The sequence below is a fragment of the Macaca thibetana genome, chromosome X, assembly GCF_024542745.1.
Source record: "Macaca thibetana thibetana isolate TM-01 chromosome X, ASM2454274v1, whole genome shotgun sequence".
In the NCBI taxonomy this organism is placed as follows: domain Eukaryota; kingdom Metazoa; phylum Chordata; class Mammalia; order Primates; family Cercopithecidae; genus Macaca; species Macaca thibetana.
In genome coordinates, this window is record NC_065598.1 from 21,732,390 (window position 1) to 21,759,825 (window position 27,436).

General features: G+C 39.9%; 1 protein-coding gene across 1 annotated transcript in view; it reads left to right on the top strand.

The window, feature by feature from the left end:
* Positions 1-27,436, top strand: part of PHEX (phosphate regulating endopeptidase X-linked) — a 221,706-nt gene that overhangs the window by 38,997 nt on the left and 155,273 nt on the right. Inside the window, exons 4-8 of the mRNA XM_050777361.1 lie at positions 6,363-6,449; positions 7,458-7,684; positions 20,749-20,817; positions 24,313-24,429; positions 27,274-27,357. Coding sequence (XP_050633318.1) covers positions 6,363-6,449; positions 7,458-7,684; positions 20,749-20,817; positions 24,313-24,429; positions 27,274-27,357 — 584 coding nt within the window. The remainder of the gene's footprint in view (positions 1-6,362; positions 6,450-7,457; positions 7,685-20,748; positions 20,818-24,312; positions 24,430-27,273; positions 27,358-27,436) is intronic.

Genomic DNA, 27,436 nt, shown 5'->3' on the forward strand with positions numbered 1-27,436 from the left:
GTGAAGATTTTAGAATGCAATTGCTGGCTAGGTGTAGTGGCTCATGCCTGTAATCCCAGTGCTATGGGAGGCTGAGTTGGGAGGATCACTTGAGGCCAGGAGTTCAAGACCAGCCTGGGCAATATAGCGAGACCCCCATCTCTACAAAAATAAAAATAAAACAATTAGCCACGGCATGGTGGTGTGCACCTGTAGTCCTAGCTACTTGGGAGGTTGAGGTGAGAGGATGACTTGAGCCCAGGAGGTTGAGGCGAGAGGATGACTTGAGCCCAGGAGGTTGAGGCTTCAGTGAGCTTTGATTATGCCTGTTCTCCAGTCTGGGTGACACATAAGACCCTGTCTCTGAAAGTACCCATTAAGCAAATCAAGCAAATGTCTCCGGGATTCACTGGTCTCTTAGCAAGTAGCCAGAGGACCCCTTTTAGAATAGGCACATGGAAATACTGTAGGGTCAGGAGAAAGAACACAAAGGAGGGTGCTTTTTAAGAGTTCCTGTGCTCCTGAGCCACTTCATTCAAATGTCAGCTCAACATCAAGGTTCTTGGTAGGTTGTTGCTCACAGACCTAAAACTGCATATGTGGAGTTTTTGAGAAATGTATTAGGTGGATATGTCTTAGATATTGTAGAAACTTTAAATGATTGGCCTGAGCTCCAAATGGCTGTTATGAACTCTTGACTAAGCAGGGTACTATAAAATCCTCAAAGGCCTCATCCTTCCTTTGGAATTTCCTTTTTGTATTCTAGAGCACTCAATAAATGTCCTGTCTGAGCAGCAGAATTGAATTGAGTGAGGATTGATAGTCCTCCTTCAGCTTCTGAGCATAACTAAGTATTTTTTTCTCCCCAGTATAGAAGACCAGAGCATTGGGAATGGATGATAAAGCTGAGACAATTGATGAAAATAAAACTTAGGTACCCTTAAAACTGGCATTCATGAAAACAGATGAATGAAGTCTTGGATTGCATTGTATGATATAGGGACTGAGATGTGAAAAAAAGAGATTGTGGTGTTAGTATGATCAGGGCATTGCTGATTGTAAAAAGAAATAATAGAAGTAGTCCAGCTTCTTTCTCATAGTTCTTTTTCAACTGGATGAAAGTCTCTCTCAGACTTTCCTTGTCAGGAATTCAACTCAGCGAACATTAACTAAGCACCAACCATGCCAAACTCTGGGTCCTGGGTGTTCAAACATGAATGTGACCCAGCCCCTGCCCAAAAGAGTATTCAATCTAATGGAGTATAGCCGTTGTTAATGCCAGTGTTTCATACCAACAGTATTTCTTGGTGATACTATTTGAGGCCCAATAACCAAAAATATCTTTATTATTAAAATTCTCACATGTTTCATCCCCTTTGAGACTAGGCTTGTGTTACAAAGGCATGGTTGTCCACACTGTGGTCAAAAACAAATTTTAGATGGACTATAGATCTAAATGTGAAACAATAAAGATTTTAGAAGAAAACGTAAACTATCACTGGGCGCAGTGGCTCATGCCTGTAATCCCAGCACTTTGGGAGGATGAGGTGGGTGGATCACCGGAGGTCAGGAGTTTGAGACCAGCCTGACCAACATGGTGAAACCCCATCTCTACTAAAAATACAAGCTGGGCGTGGTGGCTCATGCCTGTAATCCCAGCAGTTTGGGAGGCTGAGGCAGGTGGATCACCTGAAGTCAGGAGTTCGAGACCAGCCTGGCTAACATGGTGAAACCCCACCTCTACTAATAATACAAAAAATTAGCCGGGCATGGTGGCGCATGCCTGTAGTCCCAGCTACTCGGGAGGCTGAGGCAGGAGAATCTCTTGAACCTGGGAGGCGGAGGTTGCAGTGAGCCAAGATCGTGCCACTGTACTCCAACCTGGTGACAGAACGAGACTCCATCTCAAAACAAACAAACAACAAAAAAAACAAAAAATAGCCGGGTGTGGTGGCACATGTCTGTAATCCCAGCTACTTGGGAGGCTGAGGCAGGAGAATCTCGTGAACCTGGGAGGTGGAGATTGCAGTGAGCTGAGATCGAGCCACTGCACTCCAGCCTGGGCGACAGAGTAAGACTCCATCTCAAAAAAAAAAAAAAAAAAAGAAAAAGAAAAGAAAATGTAAACTGTCTTCTGAGTTTGGGATAGGCAGAGATTTCTTGAACAGGACATGGTTACATGTGGTAACCATGGAGGAGAAAAATGGACAAGCTGAACTAAATTAAATGATTTCAGTTTATTACAAGATACCATTAAAAATGAAGTCTATGTAATAGGGGATATTTTATAATATATTCAAAAAGGACTTGTATGTAGAATATAGAAAACGCTTCTACAAAACAATAACAAAAAGGTAGATTGCTCTATAAATATGTGATATAGACTTGAATAAGTATTTTACCATAGAGGATGTTAGTTTTCTTGGTTGGGGGTAGTGATTGGAAGGGAGCACAAGGGGCTTCTGGGGTTCCAGTAATTAATAATGCTGGTTACTTGAGCATGTTAACTTTGTGAACATTCTTCACATTATGATCTGTGTACTTTTCTGTGTGTTGTATTATTTGTGTACTTTTCTGTACTTTCATTGAAAAAGTTTACATTAAAAAAATGCTTTGTTGTCCAGGATGAAGAATGTGAGCAAAATATTTTTGGAGGTTAACACTGATTGCAAAATATGTCTCCCCATTTAGAACTGCCTCTACTATAGAAGCAGAGGAAATATTGAGAGCATGGGGCTTTGCAAGGTGGCTAGAGCAGGTCCAGTTTGTGAAATAGTCCTACACACAGCCTGGCAGTGTCTTAGGTTAGCGTAAGTCCTTTGGCCACCAATATCCTGAGAAGCAAGCAGGAGAACAAAACCAATTATGGAGGAAGCACTGGAAACAAGCTTGATTACTTGACAGTTTTGTATAGGGCTAATTCTGCCTGTAATCCTGTTTAAGTCACCACTTATTGATCCCCGTTATCATGTGCCCAGGCACGGAGATGGGGGCTTTCTGTGCATTAAACATTTTAAATCCTCAGCACAATCCTGGGAAGCATGTACTCTTATTATTTGACTTTACAGATTAAGGAACTGGGGCTTAGAGAGATTAAATAACTCGCTAGAATTCCAGCTAGCAAGTTGCAGCAAGCTGCAGCTGGAACCCATGTCTGTGTGATTCCAAAGCACCCCCCCCCCACATGTCTATTATGTTGCCTTAAAAAAAAAATTTTTTTTTATTTGATGGAGCATAGTGAGAAGAAACATACTTAGTTTTCAAATTTGATGATCAGAAGAACTTCTCAAACCAATTTTAAAGTCTGAGGTTTGCTGTGCTATAGTATTTTTATTTTATTTTATTTTTTGAAATACAGTCTCACTCTGTCACCCAGGCTGGAGTGCAGTGGCGAGATCTTGACTCACTGCAACCTCTACCTCTCGGGTTCAAGCAATTCTCCTGCCTCAGCCTCCCGAGTAGCTGGGACTACAGGTGTGCGTCTCCATGCCCAGCTAATTTTTGTATTATTACTAGAGGCGGGGTTTCACTATATTGTCCAGGCTTGTCTCAAACTCCTGACCTCGTGATCTGCCCGCCTCGGCCGCCTCGGCCTCCCGAAGTGCTGGAATTACAGGCATGAGCCACCGTGCCTGGCCTGCAGTTTTACCAACTGCAGTTGTCCTTTGCGGTTGTAAGGTGGTAAGAAATACCTGGGTGGAGTGGGTTGGGGATTGAGAAATCCTCCAAGAAACAACACAGGCTATGATTGGAATGCCCCTGTATGGGTGACCCATGAGCCTTTCTCAATGCTTTGGGGACATTTTAATAACTTGAGTAATTACCTGTGATAGGCAGGCTTTGTTTTCTACTCATTAACTCTCCAGGCTACATTTTGTTCTTCTTACTGCTAATTCACATGCAGAGATACCTAAAATGGATGTTGTCAACTGATTGCCACATCACTGTCTGCATATCAATGTTCTCCTGTCTGCCTGGGCTCAGAGAGAAGGAAAGAAGAGAAGGAAAAGGGTATGACAAGGAACTTGTGATAGCCGAATCTGTTTTAAAAGCCAAATTCTGGTACAGAAACCAGAATTTTGACATATACGAATTATTGATACTCGTGCATGGCTAGTGTTTTGCGATTGCCCTATTTAGCATATGCTGGTCCTCTTTTTCCCTCCTTGTGATAGATAGCACGCCTTGGGAGCAGACACAGGTAAATGTTTCATGCTTTTAGTTCTTTTTGCTCCTGTGGCTTGTTTGGCCCTTAGGGCATTCATGCTTTTTAGCCCGTGGAGTGTTTATAGCATCAGAACATCATCACAACCCTAAATGAAATTTGGATTATTTACTTCTAAGTATGTTTCCCAAACAGTCTAATGACTGTGTAAGCAATATAGTGGAAGGGCACAGGAGCCGATTTGAATGGAAATATATGTGGATATGGCTTTAGATCTTTTTGTCTATTAAAAAAAGTCTCCTTTAAAAAATCCTTGGGAACCTGGTGCGGCGGCTCACGCCAGTAATCCCAGCACTTTGGGAGGCTAAGGTAGTCGGATCACCTGAGGTCAGGCATTTGAGACCAGCCTGGCCAACATGGTGAAACTCCATCTCTACTAAAAATACAGAAAATTAGCTGAGTGTGGTGGTGTGCGCCTGTAATCCCAGCTACTCGGGAGGCTGAGACAGGAGAATTGCTTGAACCCGGGAGGTGGAGGCTGCAGTGAGCTGAGATCATGCCACTGCACTCCAGCCTGGGCGACAGAGTGATACTCTGTCTCAAAAAAAAAAAAAAAAAAAATCCTTGGGGCTAGTTGTCTTGATTTTATTATTATGATGATACACAAGAAAGAAACACCAAACAATCTGAAATAACTGAAAATACATCCAACCCAATTTAATTTATTTCACTGGAATCTATCTAGTTATATGGACTCGTTTTAGGTATAGGTGCTTAGTTTTAAAAAACTGGACAGGAGCTCTGGGTTGCATTTTTTTTTTTTTTTTTAACTGTAGAACTTCTAGTTTAGAAGGAAGATTCCTCTTCAGGAGATATATAATTATGTATTAATTTAATTAGTGCTGTACATTGTGTCTTGAAGCTATTCAGAGTATCATAGGAACATCTGTTATACTGTGGTTATGATGGCTGCTAGGTTGTTTCCCCAAATGCCTTGACAAGGCAGTTTGACATAGTTTGGTGAAGGCAGTGACCTGGTGCTGCAGTCACCACAGGGATTTTTCATCTTGGCTTCACGTTGGTAGACTGATACTCTCAAGTATGTTCAACGTTCTCTTTTTCGGGAGACGATTGTTTTCATTGAGTCCTGGCTTTCCTCTTTCCTTATTTAATGAAATAGTGACAACTATCATTTTCTACCTTCAAACATTATTATTAGTGATTTTATAAATAGAAAATTATTTTCCAGTTGGGCCTATGTCTGTGCTGGCAACCGTTGTATACACACGGACTCTTTTAGATGTCTAGGACTTTGCATGTGTAAATGGGCAAGTTTTCAGGCAATTCGGGTAGATTTTCCAATCTTGTCTCTCCATTTCCTGTCTAAAGAACTTCTTCCATGTCCACAGCATGTTTATTCAACATTGGATAAAACTTCTAATGGGAAATTTCTTCCGGGTGACCTCCCTGAGAGACTGGGCTGTGGAGAAATCTCAAGAAACACAACCCCGATGAAATTAGCTCCGTTGAGAATATTACTTGGTCCAGGAACAAGGGACAGAATTCAGTTATTTTTGATTCTTTTTTTTTTTTTTTTTGAGACAGAGTCTCGCTCTGTCACCTGGGCTGGAGTGCAGTGGCCGGATCTCAGCTCACTGCAGGCTCCGCCTCCCGGGTTTATGCCATTCTCCTGCCTCAGCCTCCCGAGTAGCTGGGACTACAGGCGCACGCCACCTCGCCCGGCTAGTTTTTTGTATTTTTTAGTAGAGACGGGGTTTCACCGTGTTTGCTAGGATGGTCTCGATCTCCTGACCTCGTGATCCGCCCGTCTCGGCCTCCCAAAGTGCTGGGATTACAGGCTTGAGCCACCGTGCCCGGCCATTTTTGATTCTTGAACAAATGAATTCTGTTTCCTTTTGTGTAGGTGGCAGAAGAAATTGACCCCTGTAGAAGATCCAGTCTCAGTTGGAAATTGAACTTTTGGTTTCTTTTGAGTTAGGAGTGCCCTGGATAAGAGAATGTAAAACTGTTTTTGTTTGAACCTCATGCAACTTGGAATCTGTTCTGTTGTCTGCATATCTTTGATAGATCTGTCTTTTCCAGGGTTGTCTGTCTTTATATTTAATTTTCTGGAGGTTGGAATTGTGATTATCAAATGACTTCCAACTTGGCAGCACATGTGGGTGGATACTAATGAATCCTTTCTTAACCTTCCCAGAACTTTTGGAGAAATCGATCAGTAGAAGGCGGGACACGGAAGCCATACAGAAAGCCAAAATCCTTTATTCATCCTGCATGAATGAGAGTGAGTGATGAAGAAAACTAAATAAAATATTTACCATACCTATCCTTTAGAGTTCTATTAATGTTTTAATATATTGTTTGAGGAAGAAGAGAACTACTAAGAATTCTATTAATGTTTAAAAGTGTTAAAGGAATGATTGTCAAAGACTGGATTTTGACTAGTCCCATCTTAGTTAATGTTGTTACTGGCTTGGTGGAGAAAATCATCTTATTTATATGGGTTGGATTCTTTGGGTATCATTTACTCCCTGAGAAACTTAGAAAAAGTCAGCAGGGCAAACTCCACTGTATCTGATTCAGAAACCAGAATCCAGAAGCCAGGCCAAGTCTGGCTTGAGAAAGAGACTGGGAGGGAGTGCACCTACTAGAGCCTAGAGAAATCCAGATTCCTAGGCATGCCAGGTTCCTGTGTCAGCCTAACAGGCATCTTTGTTGGGTCCTTAGCCCTGTCTCAACACCTTGGGTCTGATTGGAATTAGAACAGATACTGGTCACTTGACCTAGTCTGCCTTCTCAAGGCCATTGCAGGATGAAGCCAGTGCCTGTGGGAAGTGTGTCAACTGGTCTAGGATTTGGGGTATCATGTGGTGAGCTAGAAAAGAGCAATAAAAGACAGGAATCTGAAGCATCACTTCTTCGTTGGGTAGTGACTGGCTTTATTGAGGCATTCCTTTAGTTAGCGTTGTACCTTAGTCCCACCAAGTATTATTCATTGACTGGGTTCCATGTAGAGAGTCCATGTTTATTGTAGTGAATATCCAGCAGTTTCCCTGGTCAGCTGTCCTGGCAAGAACACTAGATGTAGACAGTCACATTGAAGTGTGGATTGTAGGTAGTTCTGTCTCTGTGATTATGCTCATCTCACCCCACCTCTTTTACCTACTCCCTAACGGCTGAAATTTTAAGTTGGAGCCTTATGGGAATTTTGTCTTGAGAAGATGCACTTGAATTCTAGTGTGTTGATCCAGTTTGCAATTCTAACTTTCTCTTCATATCTGCTCCCTTTCAGAAGCGATTGAAAAAGCAGATGCCAGGCCACTGCTACACATCCTACGGCATTCCCCTTTCCGCTGGCCCGTGCTTGAATCTAACATTGGCCCTGAAGGGGTTTGGTCAGAGAGAAAGTTCAGCCTTCTGCAGACACTTGCAACGTTTCGTGGTCAATACAGCAATTCTGTGTTCATCCGTTTGTATGTGTCCCCTGATGACAAGTCATCCAATGAACATATCTTGAAGGTATAATGAGGACCCATTTATCTTCTTTGCTCAGTCCTAAATTAGCCTTTTGGGGTGCCATCCTGGGGAAAGAGACTCATGCTGCCTTAGTGAAATAATAACATAAAACATTTTTATGGAATAGTAGAATCTAGAATATTCCCTTCTCCCGGATTTGCAGAATGTATGCCATTACCACACAAGTTTTGTAAGCCTTTTGGAAAACTAGTGAATTAGTTTCCAGTGATCTGTGATCTGGCCCTCATATGCCTACTCAGAGCAAGTCTAAGGTTCCTCAATTCCAGTGGGAAGGGGACTACAGGTCTCCTGTTGTTAGCAGAGACTTTCTGTGCCCTGCTCTTGTCCTTGCCTCCTCATTCTCTTGACAGGAGACAACACATGCCATGATTTTTTGTTCCTCTTTCACTAACATTTTCTTGTGCACACACCTAAATTTTAGTTATCAAATTCACTCTGAATCTCTCCTCCCTCCTTTTCAAAGATGCAGCAAAACTTGTTCTGTTCCAAGTGCTTGCTTGCATTTTCTGTTGGAAGACTAACCATGTCTTCCATAAAGCAATGGGCCACATGGACATACGCTGAGGCAGAGCACATTGGTAAAATCAGGAGCCTGTCCAAAAACTACCAACAGCTACAGACTCACCAATGAAAGAGCTATGCAAGAATTCAAATAACATTCGTCAAATAGTTTTGTGCTTTGATCCTGCTCGGTTTTATTTTGTTTTACTTCCACAGTTACTTTGACTGATAGTGAAAATGTTATTGCATGACTGATTTTCTCCCCAATTCTGTCCTTAGTCAAATCAGAAAATATTAATGAAATATTGATATTCAAATTTTAGACAGGTATTGCCCTCATCTCATGTATTTTAACCTTCTAAAATCCAAATCTTAAAGTTCATCTTTTGATTTAGACCAGAGATTGGCACATTTTTTGGGTAAAGGGCCAGATAATACATATTTTAGGGTTTGCAGGCCATCTGGTCTCTGTTGCAACTACTTAATTCTGCCATTGTGTCTGGGAAAGCAACTGTGGACAACAAAGGTATGGCTGTGTGGCGGGCTGGCCCATTGGCTGTAGTTTTCTCACCTCTAGGTTAGACAATGGAATTCTCAGTAAAAATCTTGGGTCATTGAAAGGACTCCCCTCTACTCAGGAGGAAATTCTGAGTTCCAGAGACAATTGTGTTTCTATGTTTGGTGATGAAATGAGCCATCTTCTAATGCTATCAGGATAAGATGTGCTATGTAAGACACGGTGATGATAACCCATCTGATCTCTGTACTGTGTTGATATATCACTCATTTTTTGAAACTAGGTTTTAAGACTATCATGATCAATTCCAGAACTCTTATGATGTTCTTTCAAATACCTTAAGTGGTGTTTTGAAGTAAACTGAAGGCTGTTTTCCAAACTTGAGTTTAAGTTTATGCATTCTACTGAGTGATAGAAGATCTTGATTCACACACAGATGAATAATTGCAAATGGTAGCCATTTTATTATCTTTCTCATCTATTTCTGGATCTACTCAATTGAATTTATTTCTTTAAAGTTTTTATTATCAAAATGTGATACAAAATTAAAGAATAGAATAATAAACTCCCATGTATCCATCAACCCAACTTCAACAACTCTCAACTTTCTGCTGTTATGTTTCTTTCTGCGGTTATGTTTTAATCGAGACCCCTCCTTTTTTGGGAGGTGGCTAGAACGTTTTATAGAAAATTAAAAATATATCATTGCATAGTAAATACTTCAGTGCTTAGCTAGCGGAAAGGACTATTATCACAACCAAAAAGATAATCATAATTCCATAATTAACAGCTAATAACTAGTTAATTTTCAACTTTTCTGATTGTCTTAAACATGTCCTTAAAAAAACAAAACAGTTGGTCTTTGATTCAATCTCCAAATAAGACTCACAGGTGAACTTAGTTGATATGTCTGTTGTACTCCACAAGGGATCCCCCTATTTTTGTTTTTTTAAACCACATTTATTTGTTGAAGAAACTGGAGTATTTTTCCTGTAAACTGTCTTACATTCTGAATTTGACTGTTTTCAGGGTAATCTAATAGCTGACAAAAGTTCTTGTTTACAGGAGAATCACAGCTTAAAAATGCAGAATAAATAATAGGAAGCTATCTATTTAAGAAAAAATCCCTAATGAAAGGATGGATCTAGGTAATTACCATCAATGGCTGCTTAAAACTATTAGGTAAATGGTTGATTGGGAAATTCATGATAGAGCAGACCGATATCACCTGTACCCTAATATCAATGATAGCATCACTAAAAGTGGGGCAACTGGATATCGTGTGCCTCCTGGTATCAGTTGGAAGTGCACACTATCACCAGTGATGTTGTTGTGCCCCCACAATTGAGCCTCTAGTTTTAATACGAGCTTACAGAAAACATGAGGAATAGAGAAACATGGTAACCAGTTTTTAATAGCTTGCCTTGTATACTTAATATTCAATTAAACTGATCCTAGAAACGCTAAAATGTCAATGATAGAATACTTTCCAAATGTAAGGAGGCACCCATGTACTTATTATTGCTCTCTTTTGCCAAGATGGCAGCTTGTTCCAAACTGGTATTTAACGTTGTTTGGCATTTGAGTGTGGCAAACGTTTGCTTAAGTTCTGTTCCTGTTTGTACCATTTTACATGACTGAATATTCACATATCTGAACTAATTGCCTTCCCTCAGATATAATATAACTATAGTCTTCCTGATGACACATTTACAAGAGTTCGAGCATGTATCTAGAGGTGGTAGGAGAAGCTTTATTCTGAGAGCTACATGAAACCCAATGAACCTGATAACAAAAATTAGCGTACTGGTGCCTGCCAAAGTTGTAGAATTTGCAAGTGTTGCTTTTTTATTCATTTAAAAATAGTTAAAACTATAAAAGACAAAATCTAATTGGATGAACTATTTGGAGCCCTCTCTTACAGGTTTTATGGAATATAGTTAGAAAACTACTGGTATAGTTAAAAAAAATAGGCTTTGGTATTTAAAAGATTGAGGTTTGCAGTTTAGCTCTGTGATTTACTCACAGAATATCCTTGTGCAAATTACTTCACCTCCCTGATCTCACTTTTCCCATGTGTACGGAAGGGTGAATTAGAATTTACTTTTAATTGTCATTGAGATTCGAATGAATTGACTTTTGTGACAGTTTTCGTGGTAGATACTGGTCCACAGTAGCACATGATACAAGGTTCCGAACCTACTTTTCAAGGATGACTGAGCAACTGGTCAGGACCATTTGGAGAATGTTTTTCTTTGACATGTATACCTGATAGGCCTCTCAGAGCTCAAACTCAGTTGTGCAAGGAATAGGCATTTTGTTTACTCGACCTAATCTTTGACTCTGAGCTCCCACCCAACCTTTTGGTGGGAAACTGAACCTTAGTCCAGGCATTTACCTCCCCTCTTGGTGGCCCCATTTCTCAGTCTTCTCCTAGGGTACTGGGAAACTCCAATACCAGTTATCTGGTTTCTGAGAAGAAATCCACTATGGAACCATGTAGCCCCTTCAAGTGTGCCCCTCTGATGCTGAGGTCCTGCGACTCCCATTCCTTCTCGGATCCTGCCATGTTTCGGGGACACTGATCAGTTCCTCTGCTTATGAGAATCCTTGACTTCTTTTGCTGCTTGAAAGATCCTCTTTCTGCTCTGGGAGAAATCCCTCTTACCTGAAACTCTCTTCTGTCAATGTCCTTAGGCTTCCTTTTCCATCAAATTCAATTTTCCTCGGTGTGCCTAGCTTTTCTCATCCCACAAACCCACAGGAATAAGAGAATGGCCTTCTGGGCAGGCACAGCACTGTGGGCATCCTTTTGGGTGAGCAGATGGTGCCTTTGGGTGAAGAGAGAGGCACTGTTTCTAAGGGGTAGATATAGCCCCATGCCAAAGACACGCAATTTGGCCAGCAGGGATTGCTCCAATCTATGCGACGTACTTCTGCAAAGCTCTCCTTTGGCGAAATGACACAGGGTTTGCTACAGGCTTAAATGAGATAAAGGGATTTCAAAAATACAGAAAACAATAGAAGTTAGTGACCAAAAATATTATCTTGCTACACATGTTTGGATTTATTCTATGTCAGGAGATAGTAAGTATGAGGATTTAAGGTACAATAAAAGACGTGAGTATATGTGATCCTGAAAGAGTATTTGAAAGGCCAGGGTTGCCCCAGTATGTATTTGCTAGTTAATGAAGACAACAACTTAAAGTCATCATCTCTCAACAGCCCGCATTTTTCTGGCTCTCAGTAAAACTCGTAAAAAATAGCAAGGAGAAACTCTAAGAAAATTGGAAAAGTTTCTTTCTCTTTCTTTTTCCTTTTTTCCCAGGAACTGACAGAACATAGAATTTTATTTTATTCTTGTTATTTTTTATTGATACATAACTACACATTTTCATGGTACATGTGATAATCTTATACATTCATAAAATCAAATCATGGTAACTGGAATATATCCAATAATGGGATTGCTGGGTCAAATGATAGTTCTGTTTTAAGTTTTTGCAGAAATCACCAAACTGCTTTCCACAGTGGCTGGACTAATTTACATTCCCACCAGCAGTGTATAAGCATTCCCTTTTCCCTACATCCATGCCAACATCTATTATTTTTTGACTTTTTGATAATAACTATTCTGACTGGTGTGAGATACTGATGTATCTCATTGTGGCTTTGATTCGCGTTCCTCTACGGATAAGTGATGGTGAGCTTTTTTTCATATGCTTGTTGGCCACATGTATGTCTTCTTTTGAAAAGTGTCTGTTCATGTCCTTTGTCTACTTTTTAATGGGGTTGTTTGGTTTTTGCTTATAAATTTGTTTATGTTCCTTGCAAATTCTGGATATTAGACCTTTGTCGGATGCATAGTTGGCAAATACTTTCTGCCATTCTGTGGGTTGTCTGTTTATTCTGTTGATAGCTTCTTTTGCTGTGCCGAAGCTCTTTGGTTTAATTAAGTCCCGTTTGTCATTTTTTGTTTTTGTTGCAATTGCTTTTGGCGTCTTTATCATGAAATCTTGCCCAAAGCAATTTACAGATTCAATGCTATTTCTATCGAACTACCAATGACAATTGTTCACATAATTAGAAAAAGGCTATTCTAAAATTCATATGGAATCAAAACAGAACCTGAATAGCCAAAGCAATTCTAAGCAAAAAGAACAAACCTAGAGCCATCACATTACCCGATTTCAAACTATAGTATAAGGCTGTAGTAACCAAAACAGTGTGGCTGGTACAACTACAGACACATAGATAGATGGAAACAGCCCAGAAATAAAGCTGCACACCAACAACCATCTGATCTTTGATAAAGTCTACAAAAACAAGCATGGGTAAAGGACTGTGGTGCCAGGATAACTGGCTAGCCTTATGCAGAAGATTGAAACTGGACCCCTTACTTTTATCACATACAGAAATCAACTCAAGATGGATTAAAGATGTAAATGTAAAACCTAAAACTGTGAAAACCCTTGAAGAAAATCTAGGAAATACCATTCCAGACATAGGCCCTGTACTATATTTTGAAGTCAGGTAATGTGATTCCTCCAGCTTTGTTCTTTTTGCCCAGGATTGCTTTGGCTATTTGGGGTCTTTCGTGGTTCCGTATAAAATTGAGGATTTGTTTTCTCTTTTGTGAAGAATGTCAATGGTATTTTGATAGAGGTTGTGTTGAATCTGTAGATTGCTTTCAGTGGTATTGTCATTTTAACAATATTATACTAATTTATAAGCATGGAATATCCTTCCTTTCTTTGTGTCCTTTTCAACTTCTTTCATCAACATTTTATAGTTTTCTTTACATGAATCTTTTATTCCATGGGTTAAATAGATTCCTAGGTGTTTTATATTGTAAATGATATTGTTTATTGATTTCTTTTTCAGATTATTTGCTTTTGGTGTATATAAATGCTGTTGATTTTTTTGTATGTTGATTTTGTATACTCCAACTTTACTACATTTGTTTATCAGTTCTAATAGTTTTTTGGTAGAGCCTTTAGGTTTATCCAAATATAAGATCATGTTATTTGTGTACAAGGCTAATTTGACTTCTTCCTTTCCAGTTTGGAAGCCCTTTATTTATTTTGCTTGCCTAATTGCTCTGGCCAGGACTTCTAATATTGTGTTGAATAAAAGTGGGCAAAACAGGCATCCTTGTCTTGTTCCACATCTTAAAAGAAAGGCTTTTAATTTTTCACCATTCGGTATGATGTTGGTTATGTGTTTGTCAGATATGGCTTTTACTTTTTGAGGTGTGTTCCTTTTGTACCCAGTTTGTTGAGGGTTTTTGTCATAAAGGGATGTTGAATTTTACTGAATGCTTTTACAGAATATATTAGAATGATTATGTGATTTTTGTTTTTGGTTCTGTTAATGTGATGTGTTTATATTTAGTTACTTGCATTTGGATTTTCCATTTTTTTTTTGAGAAGGGATCTCACTATGCTGCCCAGGCTGGACTTGGGTTCAAGTGATCATCTAGCCTCGGCCTCCTGAGTAGCTGGTACTACAGGTGTATGCCACTGCACCCAGCATATCATGTCTATTGATTTGTGTATGTTGAACTATCCTTGCATCCCTAGATTAATCTCACTCCATCATAGTGAATGATCTTTTTCATGTATTGTTGAATTAGGTTAGCTAGTATTTTGCTGATAATTTTTGCATCTATGTTCCTAAGTCATATTGGCCGGTAGTTTTCTTTTCTCCTTGTGTTCTTGTGCAGTTTTGGTATCAGGGTAATGCTGGACTCATAGAATGAGTTTGGAAGTATTCCCTTCTCTTCAGTTTTTTTTTTTTTGAAGAGTTTGAGTAGAATTTGTATTATTTCTTTAAATGTTTTGTAGAATTTAGTAGTGAAGACATCAAGTCCTGGGCTTTTCTTTGATGGGAGACCTTTTGTTATGGCTTCAATCTTGTTACTAGGTATTTGTTGAGGTTTTCTACTTCTTCATGGTTCAATGTTGGTAGGTTGCATATGTCCAGGAATTTATTCATTTCTTCTAGGTGTTCCACTTCGTTGGCATATAGTTGTTCATGATAGTCTCTATAATTCTTCGTATTTCTGTGGTCTCAGTTGTTATGTCTTCTTTTTCATTTCTGATTTAATTTATTTGTGTCTTCTCTCTTTTATTCTTAGTCTAGCTAAAGGTTTGTTGATTTTCCAAAAAAAACAAACAAACAAACACCAAATTTGTTTCATTGATTTTTTGTGTGTGTGTTTTTATAGTCTAAATTTCATTTATTTCTGTTCTAATCTTTATCTTTTTCTGTCTACTAATTTGGGGTTTGGTTTGTTCTTATTTTTCTAGTTCCTTGAGTTGTATCATTAGATTGTTTGTGAATCTTTATTTGAAGTGTTTCAACCTTTTTGATGTAGGCTTTTATTGCTATAAAATTCCTTTTCAGTGCTCCTTTGGCTGTATTTCATAGATTTTAATTTGTTGTATTTTCATTTTCATTTGTCTAAAGAAATTTTTAAATTTCTTTTTTATTTTTTTCATAGACCCATTGGTCATTCAGGAGCATATTGTTGAATTTCCACGTATTTGGCCAGGCATGATGGCTCATGCCTATAATCCCAGCACTTTGGGAGGTCGAGGTGGGTGGATCACCTGAGGTCAGGAGTTCGGGACTAGCCTGACCAACATGATGAAACTCTGTTTCTACTAAAATTACAAAAATTAGTCAGGCATGGTGGCGGGTACCTGTAATCCCAGCTACTCGGGAGGCTGAGGTGGGACAATTGCTTGAACCTGGGAGGTGGAGGTTGCAGTGAATGGAGATCATGCCGCTACACTCCAGCCTGGGCAACAAAGCGAGACTCCATCTCAAAAAAAAAAAAAAAAAAAAAATTCCATGTGTTTGTGTATTTTCCAAGTTTCCGCTTATTATTGATTTTTAGTTCCATTGTGGTCAGAAAAGATAACTGATATGATTTCTACTGCTTTGAATTTGTGGAGACTTATTTTGTGGCTTAAAATATGATCTATTCTGGAGAATGTTCCACGTGGTGATAAAAAGAATATGTGTTCTGCAGCAATTGGGTGAAATGTTCTGTAAATGTCAGTTAGGCCTATTTGGCTTAGTGTCTAGCTTAATGCTGATGTTTCTTTGTTGATTGTCTAGATGATCTGTCCATTAGTGAGAATGGAATGTTGAAGTTCCCTATCATTGTATTGCAGTCTCCTTCTCCCTTTAGATCTATTAATGTTTGCTTTATATACTTAGGTGCTCCAGTGTTAGATGCATAGGTATTTATAATTGAGATAGGCAATATATTGCTATGTCTCCACTAGGTCCTTGCCTGTTTTTCTGGCACTAAATGGCACCTTAAACCTACGTTTGCTTTGACTCTAGCCAAAGATCAGAGCACTCCCAGTCCAGATATAGGGGAGATCCTAAAGAGGATATCCTGGCAGTGTGGAAAAGCTGGTTGGCGGTTGGTGTACAGGTGACCTGTGGAATGAACCTCCTCTAGCATAATGCTGCTGAATAGCCACTCTGATTTGGTATCTCCTTTGACCAAGTTATGGAGCAGAGTTTCCAGGGCTGGGTATGGTAGTCCCATCTCCCCTCTTTGTCTCTTGCTGTCTTTAGGAATATATCTCCCTTCAGGCATTCATGATGCCTTCTGTGGGTTAAGGTATGAGCAGGTCTTCTGTCAAAGAACCCAAGATGGTCGGGAAGCTGGTTGTCCACCTTGATCTCAGTTTTTCCAGTGTAGAAACTATGAGTCAGGGAAAATTTCTGCATGCTTATTGCTGGACAGATTGGTTGGAAGGGCATCATAGAGAAATTTGATTCTCCTTTGCTTGGAGCTTTTTCACTTCTCTGTGGCCTCAGCAACTGATTCATCTTTATATTTGAGTTCTGGGATATTGCTGGTGAGAATCTTAGTGCTGTATATTTGTTTTTAGTTTCCTGTGTATATGTTGGGGTGGGGAGGGAAGCCAGGTTCTGTCTCCACCACCGTTTTGAAACCTGAAGTCCAGACTCCATTTCCTACCTCATAATTTGTAAGCTCTTTCTTCTTGTATTACTACTTTGTCTTCTAACTTGAGGTTTATTATCACTGGAATGCCAGTTGTAATTGGAGAAAACATTTATATTTTTCAGTTAAATGTGTTGGATTTCCTTAAAAAACATATTTTATTTTTTGTTTACAGTATTCAGATCAGTTGTAAATGCAAGGATTTAAAAAATCTCAAATAACAGTGTCCTGATGGCTTCATGAGAAAGTCTTTTGCCTCAACAGTCTGTATGTTTCTAATGAGATTTATTTGACTGACCTTATTCAATTTGTTGGTTGGTGTGTTTAAAATGTTCCCTAGAAACCATAACAATCTGAAAGTTTATAAAAGGTCTGGTAACCTCACTTGAATTATCTAAACTTTCACAATAAGTGGATTTAACTTTATTTCACGAGAGAGAAACTTTGGCTTTCTTGATAGTATCTACACAGTTTCTTTTCCTATGAGACTCAAGCTCAAAAGATTCTTCAAGTGGTCCAAATTTAATGGAAAGCCAAAGTGTCTTAATCATAATATTGTGTTTCATGATCATGGCTTGCTTAATTTTTGGAAGAAATAGTGGCACATTGGGAATTGCAATAGGACAAAGCCAGGAAGAATTGTGACTTCATTGTTTCAGGCCAATTAGAGAGGGCTGGACAAAATAATTAGAGGATTTTAGCAGTATACACGGACAAGATGGATGTTTTGAAAGTGCCTTTTTTCCCTTGAAACAAGAGTTATGTTTTTCCTGGAATTTTTCGTAATATCACTAATTCTTAACGTGGCCTTTGTAAAATCTGTTGTATATTAAGGGCAGTTTCATGGAAAACTATAATCTTATACAAATTTATGTATTTAAGAATAAAATATTTAAGATTATAGTAAGATGAAAAAGAAGTTGGAGGAGATGGATCAAAACAATTTAAAGTCATATAAACTAATGGTATGGGCATGTAGGATTCAGTTTTTATTCAGATACTACTAATTTTTAATTTGTTATTTAGATTTTGTTTCTTATTTTGGCTTAATGTTTAATGTGTGAATTAGAGATTTAATTTGGAAAAATCTACTCTTCTTGAGATTCATTTTGTTTATCTTTAGTCAGTTGCTGATACTCAAGAAAGAATAAACCATAGATTTAGAGAAGGTGCTGGAAATGTTTTTAAAGTATCTTAAAATTTACATAAATTCATTTTTTGTGATGTACCTGTCTGTTTTGACAAATGCAGAGAGTCATGTAACCACCACTGTAATCAAGAAATAGAATAGTCCCATCATCCATCCCCAAATACCTCATGTTATCTCTTTGCTAAGTCAGACCTTCTCCTCATGCCCAAACCCTGTCAGCCATCACTTTGTTCCCTGTTCCTGTAAAGTTTGGCTTTTTCAGGATGTTAAGTAAAATTCACCCATGTTGTATCAGTTCATTCTCTTTTATTGTTGAGTAGTATTCCATTGTATGCCACAGTTTATACTTTCATGAGTTGGAGGACATTTGAGTTGTTTCCAGTTTTGGGTGATTATGAATAAAATTACATACAGGTTTTTGTGTGACTTTTAAATTTTTTTCCTGGATAAATACCTAGAAGTAGGATTGCTGGCTCTTATGTAAATGTATGTTGAACTTTATAATAAACTGTAAAATTGGTTTCCTTCCAAAGTGGCTGTGCCATTTTGCGTTCTTACCAGCAATACATGAGTGATTCAACTTTTCCACATCCCCACCAGCAGTTGTCAGATTTTTTTTTTTTCCATTTTAGCAGATCTATAGTAGTGTTTTATTGCAGGTTTAATTTACATTTTCCTAATGACTAATGATGTTGGGCATATTTTCATGTGCTTATTTTCTATTTTCATATGTTCTTCGATGAAGTGTCTGTTAGAATCATTTGCTCAATTTTAAATTGAGTTGTTTCTTTTCTTATGGTTGAGTTTTGAGGAATCTTTATGTATTCTAGATACATATCCTTTGTCATATATGTGATTTTCAGATATTTTCCCCATTCTGTAGCTTGTCTTTTTATTCTGTTAAGTTTCTTTTTTTGTTTTTCTTGAGACGGAGTCTCGCTTTGTCCCCCAGGCTGGAGTGCAGTGGCGTAATCTCGGCTCACTGCAAGCTCCGCCTCCCAGGTTCACGCCATTCTCCTGCCTCAGCCTCCCGAGTAGCTGGGACTACAGGCGCCCGCCAACACACCCGGCTAATTTTTGTATTTTTAGTAGAGACGCAGTTTCACCGTGTTAGCCAGGATGGTCTTGATCTCCTGACCTTGTGATCTGCCCGCCTCGGCCTCCCAAAGTGCTGGGATTACAGGCATGAGCCACCGCGCCCAGCCTAAATTTCTTTCAAGAGCAAATTTGTTCAATGTTGATAAAGTCTAATTTATTAATTTTTGCTTTTAAGGATTGTGATTTTATTGTCATGTCTAAAAACTCTTTGTCTAACTCCTAGTAAAAAAAATTTTTCCCAATATTTTTTTCCAGAAGTTTTATAGTTTTGGGTTTTACATTTAGGGCTATGATTCATTTTCAGTTAATTTTTGAATAAGGTGTGAGGTATGGGTAAAAGGTTATTTTCTTTTTGCTTATGATGTCCAGTTTTTCTTTTCTTTCTCTGAGATGGAGTCACACTCTGTCTCTGAGATAGAGTCACACTCTGTCACCAGGCTGGAGTGCAGTGGCGCCATCCCAGCTCGCTGCGACCTCCATCTCCTGGGTTCAAGTGATTCTCCTGCCTCAGCTTCCCAAGTAGCTAGAATTACAGGTGTGTGCCAGCACGTCTGGCTCATTTTTGTATTTTTAGTAGACACTGGGTTTCACCATGTTGGCCAGGCTGACCTTGAACTCCTGGCCTCAAATGATCTGCCTGCATTGGCCTCCCAAAGTGCTGGGATTATGGATGTGAGCCACCACACAAGGCCTGGATGTCCAGTTTTTCTAGCACACTCTTTGAAAAGACTGTCTTCTTTCTTTTCTTTACCTTCAAGGTGCTGAAAGTTGTTTTTTTTGTTTGTTTGTTTTTTTCTGAGACAGAGTTTTGCTCTGTTGCCCAGGCTGGAGTGTAGTGGTGCAATCTTGGCTCACTGCAGCCACCACCTCCCAGGTTCAAGCAATTTTCCTGCCTCAGCCTCCCGAGTAACTGGGATTACAGCCATACGCTACCACACCCGGCTAATTTTTGTATTTTTAGTAGAGACAGGGTTTTACCATGTTGGCCAGCCTGGTCTCGAACTTCTGACCTCAAGTGACCCACCCGCCTTGGCCTCCCAAAGTGCTGGGATTACAGGTGTAAGCCACCACACCAGCCTAAGGTGCTGAAAGTTTTAATTCAAGAATTTATACTATACTTTTCTATCACCATAATTCTACTTATTTAGTTGTCTGGTTATCATGTGTGTTTTTATCACTTATCCTAAACCTTCCAGAGAGGGTTCTAACATTTGCAAAGGTTTCTCAAAACAAAATTATTACTTGATTCCGTTCAAATAAAAAAAATTCAATGCCATATGTTATTTTAGAGATAAGGAGTTGGAAAAGTCTGGTTAATCAACTCCATCCAGACTGGCATTTTGCGAAATACTGCAATGGGAAAAATACTGGATCTGGTGATTGGGGACAATGATTTTAGTCTGAGCTCTGCCCAATCATGTTACCTTGGGAAAGTCACATCAATTATCTGGCTTTTGTTTCTCCTTCCATTGAAAAAGGGGGAATAGCTAATAATCTCTAAGATCTATTCCAACTGAAATAGCCTTGTTGTTACTCAGTGTTGATAGGACCTCAAAAGGTTTAGAAAACATAAATTAGAAAAGCAGGGGCAGGTCTCTGATACTTTATTGTATCGGTCATTGCCGAAGTACCTATTTGCATGTAGTTCTGAGTGTACTGAATTCTTTTTGTAATGGTGACATGAGCTCAAAATATGGCTGGGATGCAGACGATTTCATCACTCTTGTTAACATGGTATGTAAGACTTTACAGTGCTAGCAGAATGCTTTCTGTTTTTGTTTTTACAGCTGGACCAAGCAACACTCTCCCTAGCCGTGAGGGAAGACTATCTTGATAACAGTACAGAAGCCAAGTCTGTAAGTTTTACTCATATTCAACTATGTGCCTTATCAGACTGCTATCAGGTCCATTACTTGTTCTAAGGTCACTGCTGCTTTATTGGAAATGAGCAGTGTGGCTATTCAATGACCATATTCCCAATACAGGAAGACTTTTATTCAGACAGATAAATTCCACTCCCTGTCTTTCTAGAAGTCTGCTCATCAAGGCTGTACAAGTCTCAGTACTCAATGCCCTTATTATCTAGCTTGGGAGACAGCAGGCCCAAATGAAATAACAAAGAAATGAGCTTGCAGTCATTCATTCCTCAGAAGTGCAGAGAACTCACTATCAGTTGCAGAAATAAAGCGTCAGAAGGGATACCCAGGAGACAAATGGTTCCCAAATTGTACTGCTTTAGAATCACTTGGGAGTCTTTCATGAAATGTTGCTTCTTGGGTCACAGCTCTGGAGAGTCTGACTTAGTAGACTTGAGGTAGGGTCTGAGAATCTATATTTTTAACAGGTGTTCCAGGTTAATGGAGGTTTAATAAGAATCAGAAAGGATCAATCAAGTTAGACTTCTTGGGTTGGCTTAGAAATCTAGCAGTTTCCTGAATATTGGAAAGAGCTGGTTCATTTCTGACACTTTCAATTTATTTTGGAAAATTTATTGAACTTCCAAAGAAGCCTCAGACCTAGGTCCCCTGGGTCTATGCTGTTATTAACTTCTATACATAGAAGGCTCTGGAGGGAAGCTAACTAAGATGCTGGGCAGCTTTCTTGCCGAGGACACTCGTCAAAGAGGGTTGGCAAGTTTACCTTCCTAAAAGTAGACAGAGTGAACATTTGCCAGTGTGGGGGAGGGTGTACCCCTGGTTTTCATGGAGTCTCAGCAACTAGGCTCAAAATCATCTCCCCCATAACCTATCAGTCAAGTCCTAGTGATTCCACCTTAAAAATATCTCTTCCATCCCCTTGGTCTCTCTTTTCTATCCTGACTACTATAGGTCAGATTCTTGTTAACTCTTGCCTTGGCTACAACAAGTAGCCTTTTAACTGTTACTGCCTCTCCTTCATCACATTGCCTCCTTAGCACCAGTTGGCAAGTTCCGTTCTCAAAGCACTGCTCCCAGCATGCCTTTGCTCCCAAGACAGGGTCTAAATTCTTTAGAGGGCTTTCAAGGCTGCCTCATGACTTCATCCCAAGTCATCTTTCCCATCTCATCTGGATTTGTTCTTCCCCCAACAAAAGCAGCTTGCCCATTGTATTAGTCCATTCTCTCTCCTAATAAAGACATACCTGAGACTTGGTGATTTATGAAGGAAAGAGGTTTAATTGACTCACACTTCCACATAGCTGGGGAGGCCTTACAATCATGGCAGAAGGTGAATGAGGAGCAAAGTCATGTCTTATGTGGTGTCAGGCAACAGAGCTTGTGCAGGGGAACTCCCATTTATAAAGCCATCAGAGCTCATGAGACTTACTCACTACCATGAGGATATGTGGAGGAAACCACCCCCATGATTCAATTATATTCACCTGGCCCTACCCTTGACATGTGGGGATTATTACAATTCGAGGTGAGATTTGGGTGGAGACACAGCCAAACCGTATCACCTACCTCACAGGACTCTTCACTGCGTCGGAACCAGTCTCCCTCAAATGCTATGTCACCAATTTCTCCAGGCTAGATTTTCTCTGCAGCTCTTCAGTTTCCAAGCATGTAGCAGCTTTATTAAGGAAGTTATTTTGATGTCTTTAATGTTATAGTTAATAATTACATGTTTATCTCCCTCACTGTTTGGGAACCAGACACCTATTATATTTTTGTCTGTACCACTCTTTCCTAACATATGCACAGAGGGCCTACTAAGCCACCTTGTACATTTGAGTAGGTACTCAATAAATACGCTTTTTGGTTTTTCTTTTTACATAGAGTCTTGCTGTGTTGCCCATGCTGAAGTGCAGTGGCACGATCTCAACTCATTGCAACCTATGTCTCCTGGGTTCAAGCGATTCTCAGCAACCTCAGCCTCCCGAGTAGCTGGGATTATAGTCATGCACCACCCTGCCGGGCTAATTTTGTATTTTTAGTAGAGACAGGGTTTCACTATGTTGGCCAGGCTGGTCCCAAACTCCTGGCCTCAAGTGATCTGCCCACCTCGGCCTCCCAAAGTGTTGGAATTACAAGCGTGAGCCATCACACCCGGCCAATAAATATGTTTTGTTTTGAATTGAACTGGGAATAGCAAAATATTATTTCTATTTAAGACTATTTTCTTTTTTTCTTTCTTTCCTTTTTTTTTTTTTTTTTTTTTTTTTTTTTTTTTGAGACGGAGTCTCCCTCTATTGCCCAGGCTGGAGTGCAGTGGCATAATCTCGGCTCACTGCAACCTCCACCTTCTGGGTTCGAGCGATTCTCCTGCCTCAGCCTCCCGAGTAGTTGGGACTACAGGAGTGTGCCACCACGCCCAGCTAGTTTTTTTGTATTTTTAGTAGAGATGTGGTTTCACCTTATTGGCCAGGCTGACCTCGTGATCCGCCTGCCTCAGCATCCCAAAGTGCTGGGATTACAGGCATAAGCCACCACGCCTGGCCTATTTAAGACTATTTTCAAAGCTTGCTTACTGATTCAACAAATATTTATTAAAGGCCTGCTATATTCTAAGTACCATATAGGTCCTAAGGTCACACACATAGTAAGAATAGCTTATAGAAGCAAGGTATATGTTAGTAAATCTTATTCCCAATGCATGAGAAGTAGGTCATTTAATACCTGGTGCGTTGAGATCTCACAAATACGTCTGAAATGAGAGGTGGGCCTAAGGCAGTTCTTTAATTCCCATGATGTAAGGTCACCCGCGCCCCAACCAATGACATATGAGTAGCCCCAAAATGGGTTTATGAGTATGTAGGAAGGAAATTCTATGTTTGCTATTTGTTAGATTTCACATCATCGTTCCTCTCTTTTCTCCTTTTTTTCCTGAGCTAGGGAGCAGAACTTTGTGAAAACTGTAAAAAACTGAAAAGACACAGGACTGCTGTCACTGGTCTTTTATTTCTTAGTGTGAAGGTGGGTAAATTGAGTTGCAAGAGAATGAATCACACCTCCCACCATTCTTTATGGATCAGGCCTCCTGCTTTTAGAAACAGTTCTTTCCCATTATTTTATTAAAGCCTCACTTGTCTGGAAAGAGGACATCTGACCTTTAACTTTCTATTCTTGTCTCATTTGGAGTTATTTCATGTATCCATAATATCGACGGTTGCCAGAAAACTAGTTCTCTTGATGCTTGATGGCTGGGCATCTCTGTCTGTCATGGAAACAGTACCCAAGTAGCCATCACTCTTTTTTCTCCCAAAGTGTTATGTGGGTGGCTGGTATTGCATAATGCCTGCACCGTACTTTGAGTACAGAGTGAAAATAAAAGACATTTATTTCCGCCTGCTATTTCTGCTCTTCCGTGTCTCCGAAACATATTTTCTAATAAGCTATTGTCATGGTCACTTTGTTCTTTATTTCTTACAGTATCGGGACGCCCTTTACAAGTTCATGGTGGATACTGCCGTGCTTTTAGGAGCTAACAGTTCCAGAGCAGAGCATGACATGAAGTCAGTGCTTAGATTGGAAATTAAGATAGCTGAGGTAAGTCTTCACTGAAAATCTCTTTCTTTCCTTTACTTTCTTTTCTTTTCCGTATATTAAAGGCAGTATATCCTGAATGAAAATATAAATTGCAATCAAATAATAGTATTTTCTATCATTGCCCTTTGGGCCTAAGGTAGAACTAGTAGCATCGCCTCTAGGAAGTAACAAGAAGGACTGTGACAGAAGAGCTCTTCATTCCTTCCACCTCCCTGGTTTAAGCCCATTCAGTGTCCATATGTTGCTCAGCTGTGGCCAAAGAATAGCAGCAGAGAGACCCTCTGACCGTTTTTCCTGGAGAAACTCATGTTTGGCTTAAATAGAAGATAGATGTTTAATAAATCCTTAGTAATCTGGCTTGAATGGAAGGTTGCTTTTAATCCAGTCCATGTTTTATGCTATCCCCACTCAGAGTCATTCTGGCTTAAGTTCTGGGCTCAGGGAAGTCTGTCCACCAATACGGGATATAAAAGTTGATATAGAAGTAGGTAGGACATGTTGGTAAACGTTTTTAAATGACCTTTCTGGTATTACTTTGTATCTGCCCCTGTTTTTTCATTCTTTTCTTGCGCTACTTCAATGAATATCATTGTGTCATATGCATGACACAGAACTACATGTCTGTGTAAATTACCTTAACTTCTTTTTGCCTCATTGTAGAGACAAAAAGATGAAAAAACAAACTTATGGGCAAAATAATGAGAACTCCTAAATGGTTAGCTTTGTTTATGGAGTAACTTTTTTCTAGAAGAAACAAAGTGTAAAAATCTCTATATGTTCCTAGGCCAAGAGGGAACAAATGTGGTAAAATCTGCTTCTGGGGAAACCCTGTAGTGAAAGAAAATGATACTTTTTACCAAGCAACTTTTGCACATGTGTTGGAAATCTTCCACAAGAGAAGTTAGTAAAAATCTCAAGGTGAATAAGAGTCCAAATGTTGATTGGTTTTGTTTGGCGAGGTGCTGGTGGTGTGTTGAGGTATGGGAGTAGGGATGAAGGATAAGGGTAAAGAGGAATTGGTCTCTCTGTCTTTGCTGTGATGATGTTCGTGTACAGCTCTCTCCAAACTCCTACTTGTAGTGCAAGAAGTTCATTCCTGCATGTCACCTTTGAAGACTGTGAAGACTGCTGCACGTGTCTCGAGGTCCATGACTGTGCCTCTGAGCCATGTCTAGAGTCTGCCTGAATTCTCTTTGCCGGCACATAGGAGGCCCAGGACTCTGATTTGGACTAAAACTCTGAAACAGCAGGGAAGGCCTTGCCCTGAGCCAGGGATTTGGACCAAAAAGGGAACTAAAAACAGCTGGGCTGAGGCAAGACTGGGAATTGTCAAGAGGCTAAATGAAGTGACAGATCTGTTGTGTGGAGGGGAGTGGCTGGCAAAGAGCTGAAAACAGCTCTGAGGCCAAAGGTCTCCAACTTGGGGCTGTGAGACTCCGAGGGCGGAGGAGGGGCTGGTGGAAGAGGAGTGTGGATATTCTCTGAGGCAATGATTCACACAGAGCCAGGAGGCTGTTTGTAAGTTACGTGTGGTCTCTCCTGTGGAGAGTGAAGAGAGGGAAGCTAAGGACACTGAAGCATTTAGCAAAGAGGGGGCAGATATCTGCCAGTAAGCCCTCTGTAATCTTTACCTTGAAAAATCACTGCTAGTAATGCTTACCTCCATATCTTACACTACACATCACTAGGTACTTTCAAAATTAGTGGGATATGTAGTCCTAGGGAAACTTCTGAAGCTGAGAAGACAAGACAGTCCAGTCTAGCACAAATAAGTCCTTGTAAATACAGCCATGGAAGCATATACTTAGCCAATCCAGCTGGAGAGATGTGTGCACAAGGAGAGGTCTTATTGATGGAGTAGCCCTTGTGATTGGAACCAAGTGGAGTGTAATTGGAAAGGCTTGCTAGAAGCAGTGAATCTTGGGCAGTCCTGAGTCATAGTTCAAACCATGGAGGTGGTGATGGTGGATAGGAGATGTAAGAGTAGGAGAGTCATGTGTGCAGTGGGAATGTGGCAAGTTTAATGCAAGGGAATTAGATGATAGAAGGCCCGAAGGCAAAGTCATGACGTGATTGAAGGGTGGATATGGGAGCTACTGCTGGTCAATGGAAGTGATTAAGATGATCCTTCAGGAAGATAATCATTGCTGTTCTTCTTAAGTTAAACATAGTGGAGGCTAGAAGCTCAGATTTGGTGTTGGCCAAATGGCCAAGAGCATGAGTATTGGGAATGGAAAGAGTATAGAGTCAGGGCTGGAGAGAGGCAGGTTTTGAAATGTGTGAATAGGCAGTGACTGGATCCATACTCCCAGCAATGGGGCTAGGGAAATCTCAAGGTCAAAGAAACAAAAGGGGAAATGAGGGAATGAGCTGTTGACAGAATGATCACGGGGAACAGTGGCATCCAGATAGTCTTGTGTTCATCAGTGAAAATTTGCCCCTAGAGATGAAGGGATAGTCGATGGTTCATGAAATATTGAGATCATTATTTGGAGACCACAGGTGACAGTGGGATGTTTACCTCAATTGTCCAACTTAAGTTTAATTGTCAAAATTGAGCCAGCAATAGATTTTGCCCATCCACATTATAGATTGGGAGGGAGATTTTGGGTAGTTCTTTTTGTGCTGGGGACAATATTTGATGCAGAGGAGGATATGAAAGTTTATTTTCTTAATCCTGCCTAAAGTTATGTCTTTTTTTCTCTCCCTCGAAGTTGGGCACCACACCAAAGCCTTGAAAAACTTTATAATACTATGCAGATGTTTTGGCACATGTAGGAAGTAATCATACAGTAAGAAATGGTTCACTTGAAAAAAAAAATAACCAAAATCTCTTTCCAACAGATAATGATTCCTCATGAAAACCGAACCAGTGAGGCCATGTACAACAGAATGAACATTTCTGAACTGAGTGCTATGATTCCCCAGGTTGGTGAAAACTATCCAGAGAACTTTCTCTCAACTGGTCATTTTAGGAGGGATTGGATTTCATCTGTGTGTACATTTC